At 39.3% G+C, this 13,646-nt stretch overlaps 1 protein-coding gene across 1 annotated transcript in view; it reads right to left on the reverse strand.

Annotated features, from left to right (window-relative positions):
* The window catches only part of psme4b (proteasome activator subunit 4b), a 48,657-nt gene extending 36,285 nt beyond the window's left edge, over positions 1 to 12,372 (reverse strand). Inside the window, exons 1-10 of the mRNA XM_008437097.3 lie at positions 11,853 to 12,372; positions 10,967 to 11,107; positions 7,699 to 7,815; positions 6,380 to 6,424; positions 5,997 to 6,146; positions 5,290 to 5,353; positions 3,686 to 3,760; positions 3,454 to 3,576; positions 3,272 to 3,364; positions 2,985 to 3,163 (exon numbers count right to left, since the gene is read on the reverse strand). Of these exons, the coding sequence (XP_008435319.1) occupies positions 2,985 to 3,163; positions 3,272 to 3,364; positions 3,454 to 3,576; positions 3,686 to 3,760; positions 5,290 to 5,353; positions 5,997 to 6,146; positions 6,380 to 6,424; positions 7,699 to 7,815; positions 10,967 to 11,107; positions 11,853 to 12,046 (1,181 nt within the window). The 5' untranslated portion in view covers positions 12,047 to 12,372. The remainder of the gene's footprint in view (positions 1 to 2,984; positions 3,164 to 3,271; positions 3,365 to 3,453; positions 3,577 to 3,685; positions 3,761 to 5,289; positions 5,354 to 5,996; positions 6,147 to 6,379; positions 6,425 to 7,698; positions 7,816 to 10,966; positions 11,108 to 11,852) is intronic.
* Between the last annotated feature and the right edge of the window lie 1,274 nt (positions 12,373 to 13,646).

The raw sequence follows: 13,646 nt of genomic DNA on the forward strand, positions 1-13,646 counted from the left end.
AAACCTGTAGTTGTTGCATCAACCTTCCAGACCACTCAGGTCCTCTAGTTCAAGTCTGCTCTGAATCCCCAGAACCAGAACCAAACATGGAGAAGCAGCATTCAGTTTTAACACTCCACTGATCTGGAACAAACTTCCAGAAAACTAGAAAACATCTGAAACACTGAGTTCCTTTAAATCAAATTTCTATACAATGGGGAAACTAGCCTCATGATTTTGATGATGACATTTGAGTAATCTTTATTGCTTGTTTCATTACTGTCTATGGTGAAAAGCACTTTGAACTGCCTTGTTGCAGAAATCTGCTATACAAATAAGCTTGACTTGACATGTGGGCAGCTGCAAATTTTAGTTGAGCTTAAAGGTGTCAATTTCGAAGCAGGAGGCTTATTTCTTGCCTCACCCTGACACTGCTGTTCCAGCAGTTTCCAGTTCGCTAGGTCACGACTTGTTCTTGATTATTATTTCCTCTCATCTGAGTGTGACAGTTTACCTCAGAGAGTTGAAACCGGGACACAATTGGGTGTTCCTACATGACAGTGATCATAAACACACATCGAAAGTAATTTTGGAATGGAGAAAGCAGGCAAACATCGGGCTTCTGGATTGGCCCCAACATTAACACGAATGGAAATTCGTGGATGACGCTTAAAAGCAGAGTTTGTGGCTGGAAATGAACTCAATTCAGCCATAAAAACTGGCCATCCAGCCAGAAATATGTCAGACGTTTTTTGATGGCTGGTGTGTCTATAAATTTCCACATGTAATTTATCCCTGTACAGAAAATTCTCAATAACATGAAATATGTGCACCCAGTTGCACTTTTCAGTGTATCTGCATGTTTCAGCGGGCCAAATTTAAGACTTAACACTTTTTTAATAGTAGCTTGAATGAAATTTAAGACATATAAACTATAAATATATGAGATGATTGGAGGATCCTGCTGGTTCATACAGGTTGGCAACAGAAGTGAGCCAATGGCAAACACAAACATCATCCAGCCAACTGGTGATACATTTACACTTACCCGTGATAGAGTCAAAAGAAGGTAGCTAGCAAGGGTATATTTATTAGCAGCTACCGTATTTTCCGGACTATAGAGCGCACCTCACTATAAGCCGCACCCACAAAGTTTAAAAAAAAAAAAAAAAAACTGGATCGATATCATTCAACTTAAAAGCAGCATCATTGGAGATTGGAAACATTTCTCCATTGTGCCTGCTGCTAGCATGTACGCTCTAAATGAAAATTAGCACTTTCTTCTTTGATTTCCAATTTTGACTTCCAATGATTTACTTCCTGCTACAGAGCCCCCTGGTGGTTGAAGAAAAATCCACAGAAAAACCGCACCGTGTTATAAGCTACGCTTTCATCAAAGCGTGGGGGAAAATGTAGCGCTTATAGTCCAAAAAATACGGTAGTTTCCGACCGCATTGATTCACAGAATGCAATGAAGATGTCTGCATGCAACTTAAACTTTTGCCTGACAGAAACAATAAAAACTACATACAAAATTGAATAGTCTTGCCACAACAAAATTTAAAACCTGTGATTATTGTATTAACATTTTTAATTTCAAATATTTTAAGGCCTTAATTTCAGATACATGAATGTATCTAAAAATTTGAACAGACTGGCTTTAAAATCATCAAGGTTGTTTGCACCCGAGAATAAAACTAGTCCAATAAACCGTTAAAGGCTCCGAAATAATATAACATTTATGGCCGTAAAAGGTGTACTTCTGAGAACTGCAGATTTAATTTTACCGAATAAACTTTTTTTAAACTGAAGTTCATCAGTAAAACTTTATTTATATCCCTTGGAGGTTCTTTAAACCTGTCGAAAAGATAACTAAATAAATGCTAAAGCTGGTATAACAAAAGCCTCCTGAGTTTAAATTTCTGTGTGCAGGATGCATGTGTGGGTTTTATACTGACGCTCCAGTTTTTCTCCCAAATATCAGAAACATGTCTGTTAGGTTAATCTGCCTCTTTCATGCTGTGCAGCATGTCTCTAAGTTGCATTGTCATAGATTGGTGACCTCTCAAGGTTGTAGCCCGCCTCTGGCCTGATGACTCTTAGCAATATGCACCAGCCAGGTTGTTGTCATTTATGTTCATGCCATAAACTTCTAAAGATGCACGGCGCCATTTCCAAGTCCTGAGGGACTCGATGGCAGAAATCCAGAGTTCCAGAAGTGTTTTATTAGGAATGCCAAAGTGCATTAAAAAAAACGGTATGAAGTCATTTTGTGATTTGTTTTGGCTAATTGCTTCCAGATATATCTTGTACAATTAAAATACCATTGATTTCATTTCAGTAATTTAAAAGGTGAAACGCCTATTACATAGATTCATTGCAGATTAAAATCAAAGTTTTTACAGCTAATAAAACACCCACCAAATTTTTGTTTTTTCAGAAATGTTGAAAAACTGTAAAGTATGTCCTTGTACTGTGCAGTACAGCACTAATTGGTCATAATTAGTCAAAGCTCCCTTTGCACAAATGACATACAGCATGAAGGAAAAAAAACTCTTGCTTCACAAACCTCACAAAGTCAGTGTTATCCCTCCTGCTTCTGCTCATTTTTCTAGAATACATTTTCCTTCCACTAAACCTTCTGATAATATGCTTAGCTAAAACACTCCAGCTGATAACTTTTTAAGGATGACCTTCTGTAGCTTACTCTCCTTGGTGAGATATTGCTGACTGCTGGACAATTATCAGCTTAGAAGTATTTTTTGTTTTTGTGTGGGATATAACATTTATGTGTCAAATATCATTTTTGTTTTAAAATTGTTTTAATGTAATATTGTAATTATTTGAAAAACTGATTCTTGGATTTTTATTAATCCATCATCATCAAATTAACGTGAAAAACATTGGTCTGTGTGTCATGAATTAGCATAATATTTGACTTTTACTTAAAATAAACTTTCAGATTTAGTGATTTGCTTATGCAGTTGATAAAGAGAGCGCAGTACCTGAACATGGCCAAGAGGGCGGCGCCGGTGAGGCTGCGGGTGAACTCTTGCAGGTCTGCATCTGTCAGTTTTTGACACTCGGGCACCAGAGTGATCCAGCTGGATCCAGCGTAGCGTTCCCGATGCACGCGGCGTACGACGCTAGCTGGCAGTCGCTGCAGCAGCCTCATCAGTCGAGACTAAAACAAATCACACATTTCTGTAATAAACACCTCGAGGATTTAATTGATTCCTTCGTGCAAAACATGGATGCAAAAGTATACGAGTGAGAGGACGAAGAAACTGACCTGCCAGCGACCGTGGTTGGAGGGGTGGAAGAAGGAGGCGATGCTGTTGAAGAGGCAGGTCAGTTCTTTCTGTGCAGGATTTCCTGGTCCGCCCTGCAGAAAAATGAGCATTGAAGGTTCATTAAGCAGCCGCAGTTCAATGTTTTGACACGATTTTTGTCAAAATCTTCACTAGTGTGTACCAGCAGTGCCGTGATCCATAAAACCAAGTATCCAATGTCGTAGGAGTTGATGAGGTATCTCGGCGCCACCATCTGACTGACCCCAACCGGGAGGTTTAAACTTCGCAAGATTCTGGTAAAGATCTGCACACACACAAAACAACAGGGTTTCACCTTCCACTCACAGCGGCCTCCTGGTAAAACATACCAACAGGAACACATGTATATCCACATAATTCTGCTAATGACTCACTGTGGGAATATAAGGAGTCCACTCCACATAGCCGATGTTATCGTTGGCAAGCCGAGCAAACAGGTTCACTAGGTGCTACAAGACAACATCAGGAAAACAGTGACTGTCGAGTCTGTAGCAAAATTCCCAGAAGTGAAGTTTGCCATTTCAAGAATTAAATATAGCCCCTGAAAAATTGGAGAGATGCTCAAGAGGGAGGAGAGGACGTGTGCTCAGCCAGGCCGCCGAGGGCCTGGAGGCTGGATAAAGGCAGAGCGGAGGCACAAATGGAAAATCTTATCTGCACGCTGAGTGGAAACCAGCAACAACACTTCAATCATCGCAATCAGGGAACGTAGAAGCCGTGTCATTCCAAATTACTCCATCCATCTTTGGCAAACTGGAAAGCCGGTTGATCCCTTGCTCAATATATTTAAAACGTTTTAAAAATCCATTAGAGGTGAATTTTTTTGTTGCTTTTGTGATAACATAAATTTGCTCTGACATCAGGAATTCTCCTTCAAATCCAAGGGAGCGCTGTGTCTTACTAATGTTTTCATACTCCACATTTTGTCACACCACCACAACAAATTTCACAGTATCTTAGAAGAGGCAGAAGGAAAATGACATTTAGCTTTAGTATTATTTATCTTGCAAAAGATATGTGGTCCATTTGAACTTAACCTTCTTTGCTCTGATACCCCTGAATAAAAATCCTGTGCACTGAATTGCATCAGCAAACCCATAAAGAACTGTTCAGAAAACATTGCACCCCACAAATTTTGGTTCTTTTATGAAAGACTGGATGAGAAAAGCAATTGAAATAAAAAGCCATAAGATGTCCTGCTTGCAGTTTGATACAAGTGGAAGAGTGTGGTGGTCTAACATTAATACTGAGCTTTCTGGACTGGATGCTCCCCAATGAGCTGCTGCTGGAGGTTTCAAACTCTAACATTGTGAGTGCAGCCAAATCCCCCCCCAAAAAAACATCCAGTCCTCTTTAATACAAAGTAAACACGACTGTGCTGTTCAGAGAAACTTCCTTCATGAGGCAGACGGATGGGAAAAAAGGAAATGCCCGACGATGCCAGATGCTAATTGCACTGACGTACAAGCTTACACTACAACACTGGTATTTGAGATTGACTGAAAAAAGGTCAGTAAAGCTCCTGCATCTGTAACAGTGAGGTACCAGCTAATTCTAAATGTTTAAATGTTAGCTTCATAGACGCGTTCTGAGCGCTCCTCTTGAGATGCGCTTCCCGGCTGCAAAGCGCCGAACACTGCATCGTTCCCTTCTTCTGCAGTACAAGTTAATGCGGGAAAATGTTAATTAACGGACAGCTTAATCGGCTGCTAAATATCGAAGCAAACAAGAGCAACCTTCCCTGTTGTTGGGCTGAACACAAATACATGCGACACTGATTTAACTTGGTAAAAAATTTGGAGAATCTTGAAACCCTATCATGTCGTTCTACAATTTTGCACAACTTTCTGTTAGTTCATCACTTGAAAGTGTGTTTGTTTGTTTTTTTGACAAAATAATAATAATAAAAGACTTCAAAACTTTGCGTGTATGTGTAAAAGATCTGAATCGACCTGAAGCTCTGCAAGTATGTACTCACCCCTTCCCAGCTTGGCTGATTTTGCACCGACATCCACAGATTCATTAACTCATCAAACCACAACCTAAAAAAACACAAACACACACTCAGAGAAATAACTTTTCAGATTAAAACTTAATGAGATACACCTGAGGCTGAATTCCCCTCATTTATCTGCAATTTCCCCTAAACATGAACTCATTTTCTCCTCTGTGTATTCTGGAGGAGGGAGAGCAACAAAATGAAAATGGAAAAAAAAAAGAAAAAGAAGAAAGAGAGCATTAAAGATGATGTATTGTGGAAACTGTGCAGAAACTGCTTATGGATCCAAGAGTAAATCCAGACAAATCGCTTACAAAAAAAAACAAAAAAAAAAACGTGGAAAGCACTGAGAAGCCGTGAAGAGGCTTGACAGCTGGAATACAACCACAACGAGAGCAGAATGAAGGATGGGGGCAGAGATTTTTTTTTCCATAAAAAGCAACATATTAGCAAAACAAAAACTGTTTCAATTTCAACTGCATAGGTTTAAATCCTTCCACAGCCTGATAATGCGGTTGCTAATGTGCTGCATTTTAAAGCAACTCAGAAGCTTCATTTTTCAGTTTCTGCAGGCGGATCTCTTGGTAAACTTCCGAAACCCTGCGAGCTAACTCTGGCTCGGGACGCTCAGTCCTCAGCGTGTTATCCCGCTTCCAAACAGAACCATTCCGGCCGGTCCAACTCACTGGAAGCCCTGGCTGTGTTCCTCCTGGGGCATGATGGTGGGCAGAAACAGCTCCATGTTGCTGATTGCCTTCTGCATGACCACGTCAAACACGCACAGCAGGGGGCGCCACTCATCCAGCATCTCCTTGGTTGAGGATGCTGGGAAATACCTGGGAGCAAAAAAAACCCAAAAGAAAACTCATGCATATTTATTTAATAACAACAGAGAAACTCCGGTAAGCACACACGCACAGAACAAATAAAGGCTGCGGCCATAAATAGATGCGAACGAGCAAAGATACGAGTAAACACATTGATCTGGAGGACACAGCTCGAGTATAGATCAAAGGAAAACATTCTTTGCTTTCACAGATTATATGATCAGAGAGAGGATGAGACTTACAGTCTGCAGCTTTTGATCAAAGCCTTCAATATGTGGTCCACTGAGCTGTAAGCAAGCAAAGAGATGGATGAGCATGTGTTCTTCCTCTTATGTCACACTAAAAAAAAGAAAAACTACAGAATATTCAGAATTTTAATTCGTAATAATTTTCAAGTCTTTTTAGAAATGTCTCTATCACCTTTGGGTCCAAGTTTTTATGTGGCCCTCCTGCCTCCAGAGGGACACAAAAATAAAACCTTCAAGAAAACAGTTTAACGCATAATTATTATTTAATCGATTAAATCAACATTTGCCGCCAAATTACGTTAATCAGTCCCTCCACTCTTTTGCGAGTGCAGAAATTACAAAATAATAAACAGACCTCTGCATTTTTTTGTGCTGATGCATAACTGTAAGTTCGTTCCAAATTTTCCACAAAAATAGTCAAAACAATCAAGTTAAAGTGACTAACGCCCACCTGCAGGTGGCAGTATTTCATACTCAACCTTATTTTGTGTCATGATCAAAATGGCAAGTTACGAAAAGTCTCAGAAGCGCAAATTTTGCTAAAACTCTTACAAATGTTTCTAAATGAGTGATTTTAATTGTAAACAAATTGCTAAAACCAAGATGTTAAATGATATTTAATTTTAAGAAGTACTTATCAAATGCAGACCCAGCTGTTTAACATGAGGGGTTTTGTGTGTATGTTATACATTGTGGCACAGTCAGCCCTTTGAGGACATTCATGATCTTGATATGAATGTTCAAGGTGAAAATGAGCTTGACTCCCCTGACCTAGATCTAAAACTTTTGATCATCCTTCTATGACGGTAGATCTAGATCAGTTAGACCAGATGGAGAGTCTGCAGATAATTTTGCTGTCACTTCAATACAACTTTAAAATTAGTTTCGTTCTATTGCACACAGGCCAGATTTATCAGATGCATGACCAATACTTATCCTTTTTGGATTTTAGTGTTTTTATTATTATTTTTTTTAATGTCTAGAATAACTACATATTGTAATTTGGTTTTAATTATTGTTGAGTTATTTATCATTTTGGCTGTTTTTCTTTTTCTGTATTTGTTTCACTACTTAGTAAGAATGTCCAATGTGTTTTCATGTCTGCCCACTTCTCTTTAACCTCTGTAAAGCACTTGTGTTACACTCATCTGTTTGAAAGTGCTCTACAGCTGGTTGATAAATCACCATTTATCTAACTTTATTGGACTATTTTTTCAAAACACAAGAGATTTGACAAAAAAAAAAAAAAAGTGTATATTTGGGTGGTTTGCAGCAGTGAGAGACCGATACGATGTGAAGGTAAAGGCGCATACTTTGGGAACCAGACGAGACCCAGGTGCTCCGTTTTGGAGTAGATGAGTCTCTCGTACAGCTCGTAGAGGGGCCTCCATGGTAGCTGAAGGTCATCTCTTGACAGCAACTCCTTCTTCCTGTTTGGAAAAAACAAGTCAGACCTCAGCTGGCCCGCCTGCGTGCAAACGCTGGCGGGTTCTCAGATATTTAAAGCTGTGAAAAGCCTCCTGTTTGTGAAAATGTTGCGACGAGGTGGGACGCTACAGGGTGTCCGTCAGGGGAGAGTGAGTCATCCTTCCACAACCACCGCGGCTGCCAACTTAGGAACATGTCCACCAACAGGATGCGGTGATTCTATGAAGCTATTAAAGCATAACTGGACAGACAGCTGCAGGCTTTAGCAGCTTCACAGGAGAGGTCTGGAATAATCCGCCTGTTAGTGGTTTAAAAAAAATGAGGCACGTTTAAAACCTTAATGTAAAGTAACATTATCCTTTTCTCTGCTCCTTTTAGTTCCTCAAACGCCCACTTAAGGTTTTAGATTTCCCACAAAATTATGCTTCTTTGCTGAGCACCTCAGAAGCTTTTAAAATGAAGTCTATTTTTTCTTTTAAATCCCCCTGAGAACTTCCACGCTTTCTTCACACTAAGTTACTCAATTCTTCATTAAGTCGCCAATTTTAAAGGATTACACCTAACAGACGTGTGCCGAATCCCTTCGCTTGAGTTTTTATGAACAGAAAGTCCTTTTGTTCCTATGTATCTATCGGTGAAGGAACAGGCTCTCGCTGGGGAGATTTCAAGAGGAGGCAATCTGCAAAGTTGGCCGTGAAATCCTAAAGCGCGATACGAAGAGAGTCTGCAGACCTAATGTTCGCTGTTAAGGATCAAGTTCAACACTTGGCTGCGAGAACTGAAGCTTGATACTCCGTTATCCCAGATCTTTCTCTTTTCATCTAAAACAAAGACGTCTGACGTCAACATAAAGACCTTGTTTTGTGATGGATGCAGAAATCACAGAAACGCACTTGAAGACTAATAGCAAGTGATGAATGCCTCGGAAACTATTTGCGTGTCACTGGGGGAACGACGGATCTGATCCAGGAGACAAAAACCAAGAGAAACACAAATAGGCCGGAGCCTAAAGAGTGATAAATTTGCTGTAGAGCCAAGATTCCTCGCTCACAAGGAATGCTTCTGAGTGTGAGGATATGTATTTTAGCTCGCTAACATATCGCCTACTCGCTGCACATTTTACTCCTTCGGTTGCTGCAGAGTGTAAAAAAAGCTGTTCAGATTTGTCACTGGAGGCATGTTCCTTCTAACAGTGACTTTGTCCTGATTTCCATTTGAGACGCAGTGAAATATAATTTTCCCAAGTTTTAACCACAAAAACCAAAAGCTCCACTCATTAATCACGACTTGAGCCACAAGATTTATTTTACGATCCTCCAGAGGAACTGCCTGTGAAACGGACTTACCTACATCATTATGAACTAACCACCACTGTAAACGCTCTGAACAGCTACAGCGCCTTGCAAAACTATTCACATCCCTTAAACTTTTTACCATTTGTCACATTATAGACACAAACGTCTATGTATTTGACTGAGATTTTAATAAAGTAGTGCCAAATTCTTCAGTGGAAGGATCTCTCAAGGTCTTTATATGTTTTACAAACTAAATCTTGTAATTAATCCCATAATTTGTAAATATGAATGTTATCCAATTTCAGTAATAAATGCTTCTGTGAAGGTTTCATAGGTTTGTCATAAAACATTAATGAACAAACGGCCTCACGAAGACCAAGGAACACAGAAACAGCAAACAGATGTAAGCTAACTCTGGAGGAGCTGCAGCAATCCATGACTCAAATAGAAAAATCTATCAGTTTATCAGAGCTAATGAGAAGATTAATTGAACTAATTCCAAGAGAAGACGGGAAGAAAACCTGTTACCATGGAATGATTTAGATCGAAAAGTTTTTGTGTGTTTTAGTGGTCTAGTCAAAGTCTAAATCTAATAGAAAATGAGAAGAAAAATGGGAAAACAATTCCCAGTTTGTAGATGTGCAAAGCTGGAAGAAACTCTACCACATATTGACTAATTGGGGCAGCATACAATGCAAATGCACATAACATTTTGATAACTTTGTATAATTTCACTTCTCTTTTCACAAATGTGCTTTGGTAAGAGTTGATCAATAACATAAGATCCAAATAAAATAAACTGTTGGCTGGGGTGTAATCTGACTAAGTAGAACTGTTCAATTAACCTAAATTTGTAAAGCCAAATAATTTGTCACGCAATCATGCACTTGAATTTTACAAAAATGTTCTGTAGGTGAATTGCAAAGGCAAGACTTGTCTGCATATTGCACAGATATTTAGGATCAGCACCATAAAGAAAAACCTCACAACAGTTTCTGCATATATATATATATATATATATATATATATATATATATATATATATATATATAGCTATAGCCTGTTCCTTCACCGATAGTTTTTTTTTTTTTCAAAACTGTGCATGTCAACTTTGTGAGTAAAGACATTACAAAACCACAAGAGACTCATTACCAGTCATCTCAAAATTAAAATAAAGTGAAAATATACTGAATGAATCTATTAACTACGTGAAAAGAATTTGTTCAGTAATGCGGGTATGACAAATCACAGATTTCCTGTTTGGGGCCCCGGAATATTAACACAATTTATCAACCAGTGTGTATACTTCAATAGAGGTGTTTTTGTGATTTATTGCTTTTTAAGCGCTACAGTGTAACTCTTTATCAAATCCTTGTGATTTTATTGATTAGGAGCCAGGTTGAACATCTCTCTAACTGCGCTGCCTTTGTGCGGATGTCCTCGCTCTGAATGCACCTTACAGAGCATATATTGATCCTTCTTTCTCAACTCTCCAGATGGCTTAAAGCAACAACTGGAAGGCCTCCAAATGGCACAGAAGCAGGAAAGAAATCCACTTTAACGCGTCATGTGATAACCGGCGGTACGCCACTATTAGCACAGTGATATTTACAAACAGGGCTGCTCTCTGATCTCATTAAAGCAACAGGAAGGCTAAAGGGAGAGGAAGTTCAGCTTACTAGAAAGTTCAGCTTACTAGGGTCAAATTGTCTTGTGTTTTAGCAGAGCTTGCACTTATTTTGCTGTTGCACCGTTGGTTCAATAAAGCTACAACTCCTCTTCAAGCAACCCCAAGGCCCTTTCAGCCCAACAGAGAAGCATTGTATAATGCATGTGCATGCTTTGTTTCCACACCCACTTGAGAAGCTGAATGAGCAGTCTGGCATAGCTGCACATCATGTGGGGCTCCAGGTTCGGCAGCGTGACCAACTCATAGAGTAGATTGATGAAGAGAATGTGGTCCTCTTTGCTGAACCTCCGGCCATAGAGCTTCAGAAAACTGGAGGGGGGAAGAGACAGCGGTCAGAGAGCAGCTAGTCACTTCCTGTTTAATGCAGCTGACCGGCATTAAACAAGGTCAGCTGTAGAAAGAGCTGAAACAATACATGATTCCTCCTTTAAATGCTCTGACAAAATGATACTCTGCAGCACAACATGACATAAACTGTCCCAATGACTTTATCAAATAACACCTGAATGGTTAATCCGCATAATAATAATACATTAATGCATAATAATAACAAGCTTTAGGTGAGTATTTGTAATTATAACTTACAGCAAAGACATAATTTATTTATATCTCAATATGGCACTTTTGAACCTCCATACATTTTTTTTTATGTATAATTTTTCACACAATAATTCATAATTTAATTATTTATGTTCATTTAATTGTGGCCTTTTGGACTTCCACTGTATTACATTGATGGGTAAAGTTGATGTGCAGCATTACCTGACCATGAAATTGTAATTTTTTTGGTAAATAAAACAAATGGCATACTTGAATAATTTGATTTTTAAATATTCATTCATGAGTTTTTTTTTAAATTATTATTATTTTAATTAATTCATGACACAATGCAGCTGTCTTTAATCATCTATTTATTGAATTGTGGCACTTCTGGACTTCTATACAACTGAATCGCACCACGGGTATTTACCAAAAGTTTACGTTGTAAAGAATTGCCGGTTACTAATTATGGTTTTAGTTCTCCAAAACAAGCCATCTTTGCATGGACACTTACGAGAAGAGTTTCCTGGACCAGAAGGCGACTCCGGGCCACAGCTCCCTGAGGAGAACCGCTCTGCTCAGGTTGGCTTTGATCTCCGCCAGCAGCTCCGCGGCCTCCCGGTCCAAGCGGTCACAGTAAGGCAACAGGCCGTTATAAACGATCTCCTTCTGGGGAATAAACCCCTCCACACCCCCGTCCACAGTCATGTCCCACCGTGGCTCGGGTCGCTGTAGTGTTGGCTCTTGAAGGGGCTCTTAAGGAAAATCGCGCGTCTGGTTAATGTCGCACCTTCTGGAAAGAGCGCGCGGCAGAAGTTAGAGGGCATAATCCGCTGTGTCCAGCAGCCCGGAGGAAAGTATGTCACGCTAATTGAGCTGGCCAAAGCCCTGAGCTGGGCCTGTTTCTCTCAGTTATGCAGTGTCAGACCGCGGTGTCACCTCTCTCACCCCGTATCACACACATCCGCGCCGAACCAGCCGAACACCAACGGGGTCGAAGGGGTCGCTTCCCACCACCAGGGGTCCATGGGAATATGACTCTTTCATTAAAAAAAAAAAAAAAAAAGTCTGCCATACTCTCAAAGACAAGCTTTGATGTCTGAGCTGCCTAGACCAATTATAAGGCGGGGTCTTTGATATAAGAAGCGTTTAATGTTTAGTCCTGGGCGTAAATGTTTAATTCTACCGTAGAGGGCACGGACAAGCAAGGTGGTGCCTATCACTCTATAGTGGAAAAAAAAAAAAAATCACAGGTTGATCTTTCAATTAAAAAAAAAAACAAAACAAAAAACACCCTGCCAACATTTACAGTTAAATCCAAAATCATTTGCATCTTTGGTTGATTTAGATTTAAATTATACAGGGCATATTTATGATCCTTGGGTGAGTTTTGGTTGTAGTTTATGTCTGTGTTTTTCTATTATTCCTCTCCAGGTCCTCTCTCTTTTAAAGAGTTATATCAATTCCTTTATTTAGTTTATGCTTTTGCTTTGTTATTTGTACTTTTGGATTTTGTTCTCCTTATCAGTGTTATTCTTTTCCACCTCTGTTTAGTATTCACCCTCCCTTAGCCTGTCATTTTGTTCCCGTTCACAGCTGTTCCCAATAACCCGATTTCCTCACCTGCATCAAATGTCACCCTCCACTCTTTTTTTCCGTGTATATACAGTATAGCTGGTTCCTTTTTCTTGCCTGCTTCCTGCCGGCATTCCACATATTGTTATTCTGGGACTCCCTTTGCAAGTTTTACTTCTTGTTTGTTATTAAAAACTCTTCTGTTCACCTCCTGCCTCCTGTCACACCTGCCTTTGGATCCAACTAAAACACAACTTTACAGAAATTAGACTGATATCTCGCAAAAGATAATAAAAAAAAAGTAAAAGGAGCAAATAAATAAAGATATATGTCTATGTTAACTTTTTTTTTCAAAATGGGATGCTGGGCATTATTAATACGCACAATATTTTTAAAAATGTGAAAAAAAAAACTCTTTATTGGCATTGCACCAATCAAACCCTTCAAAGTATTACTTACAAGCTTTACGAATGTTCACAATTTATCTCTGGTGCAGATTTCCAAATCTTTGGGGTTTGAAGGCCTCTTCATCATCCGCTAATCTTTAGCTCAGATTCAAGTCAAACAAATATGGAAAGCACAAATTTTAGGATCACTGTAAAATATATGTTCTGTTAAAGATCTGCTTTTATTACATAGTTATCAGCTAAGTTCAGATTCACTGGTGTTTGAGGAAATATGGTACATAGTTTTTGTACTCAGGAGTCAAAATTTCCATGCTCCAAGTCGTAAA

This window comes from Poecilia reticulata, chromosome 19 (assembly GCF_904066995.2).
Source record: "Poecilia reticulata chromosome 19, P_reticulata-male-v2, whole genome shotgun sequence".
NCBI classification, from domain to species: domain Eukaryota; kingdom Metazoa; phylum Chordata; class Actinopteri; order Cyprinodontiformes; family Poeciliidae; genus Poecilia; species Poecilia reticulata.